The sequence below is a fragment of the Phytophthora parasitica genome (genome assembly GCF_000247585.1).
Source record: "Phytophthora parasitica INRA-310 unplaced genomic scaffold supercont2.47, whole genome shotgun sequence".
Lineage (NCBI taxonomy): Eukaryota > Oomycota > Peronosporomycetes > Peronosporales > Peronosporaceae > Phytophthora > Phytophthora nicotianae.
Window position 1 is genome coordinate 476,418 of NW_008649033.1, and position 2,297 is coordinate 478,714.

At 46.5% G+C, this 2,297-nt stretch overlaps 1 protein-coding gene across 1 annotated transcript; it reads right to left on the reverse strand.

The window, feature by feature from the left end:
* Nucleotides 1-157: 157 nt before the first annotated feature.
* On the reverse strand, nt 158-1,876 carry PPTG_15439 (hypothetical protein). The gene is made up of 2 exons (XM_008912507.1): nt 1,529-1,876; nt 158-1,457 (listed from the first exon to the last, which is right to left on the reverse strand). Exons 1-2 carry the CDS (start codon nt 1,847-1,849, stop codon nt 309-311), a joined length of 1,470 nt encoding a protein of 489 aa, XP_008910755.1. The 5' UTR covers nt 1,850-1,876; the 3' UTR covers nt 158-308.
* Nucleotides 1,877-2,297: the final 421 nt, after the last annotated feature.

Sequence of the window (2,297 nt, forward strand, 5' to 3'; positions counted from 1 at the left end):
CGATAATGCTGCGCTGATCGACACGGTCAATCTTTCAACTCCACGTATTCAGCACTTTGGCTCTATCAATAAGTTCGCCGTCTCAGGGAAAGTAAGAAGATGAGTAGCGAGGAGAAGATGATGATCAATACCCAGAGCTTCAAGAACTCTTGATGCGTTGAAAAACAAAAAACTGCTACGTGAACAGTTGAGGAACATCATTGGCTAGGCTCGACCTTTTTTGGAGCTGCTACTGCTATGACGGTTGGTCTGTGGGTAACGAAAAAAAGTAACGCGGAAGAGCGACCAGAACCTATAGCAGTTCGGGGCTATGGCTGTGGATTCGTTCGCCGCCTTCGCTTGGTGGGTAGGTTGTACGACTCTAGAGGCAACGACACCACAGCCGGCTGAACTGAAGTTTTTTTTTTCGAGTCTTGGACGAGATCATCCCATTTCAATAGTGCACGCGTCATGCGATCTCGGAGGTCACGAATTCGCAGTAAAATCTCACGTTGAGTCAGTAAATCTGAAGATCTGGATGAGCATTGTCCTCCTAACGTAGAGTGCTGTTCCCAGTCGTCCAATAATGGTAGAAACCTTTTCCGCATGCGCAGTGTACCGTCAGCCAGGGTTCGGAACAATGCGCCGTTATCGGAGGATTCCTCGCACACCTGCTTGGAGACTTCAATGGTCAGCTGGTAAGACGAGCTTCCAAGGCCATACGCCTGCACAATTTCGTTGATATCCATCTGATCTTCAGCGGTATCTCCGTCACTTGCATTGTCCTCCTCCGTGTTATCGCTAGTATCGTCCACTTCCACACTCTCCCACTCCACAGTGTCCTCATCGTCTGCATCGACTCCTGTAACGTTCTCCCATTGAATGTCATTGTCCACATCCTCTTCGTGGTCTTCATTATCGATGACGTGAATCCGTTCGTCACTGTTCTTCTTGCTTTTAGCCACATTAACATCAACTGAAGTTTCGGCGGATTTCTCTTCCTCCTCTACGTTGAAGGCATCCAACGTCGGTACCAAAATCTCAAACACGCGATTCATCTCGACCAGCACTTGCTCCATCTCCGGTACATACCGCTTCATTTCTCGATCCCGTTGTTGTTTCTTGGCGTTATTTACTCGCTCTCGATGCCGTTGTATGTCCACTTGTCGATCTCGCTGTTCCTGCTGCCTCTCACGCGCATTGGGGAACTGATACCCTCTATCAATTAAAACACTGTAACCTGCCACTAGAGATGGATACTTATTCCCAAAGTCCTGCTTCCACGTCTCAATAAGCTCCAACACTGTCTTTAGCTGCTTCGAGCCACGATTTCTGGCTCTTAAAGCTCTCGACACGTTGGCACGCGGGTCTTCCCCTGCAGCCACGAGTAGTTGGTCAAAGAATGAGGCCGTCTGTGCTGATATAAGGGCTCGGAACACTGCTGACCGCTTGAATATCTCTCGACAAAGTTCCACCGCCTGCATTTAGCAAATACACAAGTAAGGTCAATAATTGATGGAATTCCACGCTTGCATCCTGGTAAACTGACCCTACAGAAGACGATAGACGACGTCTTAGCGCGCTTGAATTGGTGCTGAATAGTTAAGTGGAGTCTGTGGATGTATTCAGACTGCACTGTAGCTTCTGCGTCGCGTAGCATGCGCTTGAGCTGCTTTAGACAAGTGTCGGGGTTATTCTCTGCTGTTTGAGAGGGTACGTGACGACCCCCGTGAACTCGAAGGCGCTTATTGGCGGCATTAGACACGCGGAAGTAGCCGTTCAGGGTCTCATCAAATCGAGTGGACTCATTTTCGCTGTTGAGTGCCTGAATACCGACCACGTTGACGTCTCGGTCTCCATATCGGTTCATGGCTTATTTCTGTGTTGTACGCACGAGTGCTCAAAATTAAATTATTGAAATAATACATTGGGATTTAAAATTGAATTATTTTTTCTGGTGCCTATTTTATTGGCTTCCATACTGTTTTAAATTATATTGAAAGTGAAGAGTAACAGAGCAATACTTTAATATAAGAGAATTTCTTCGGCACGAATTGTATCTCCTTAGCTTGGGTCTTTGACCTTTAGCGTGAAACGAGTCGAGGTGAGTCTTGTATGCGTGATTACTGTATATGTATGGAAAATTGGCTCCAACAATTTAGTTTTAACAACCTTTACATAATGACTGCTGATTGATCTCCGGCACTTCATATCATTTCGACAAGGGATGCTAAACGGGACGAAAGCACTAACTCAGAAGGTTGTCGGATTTCTATTGCATGACATTGAGAATGGGGCAGCTTGATTAACCCAGGAAA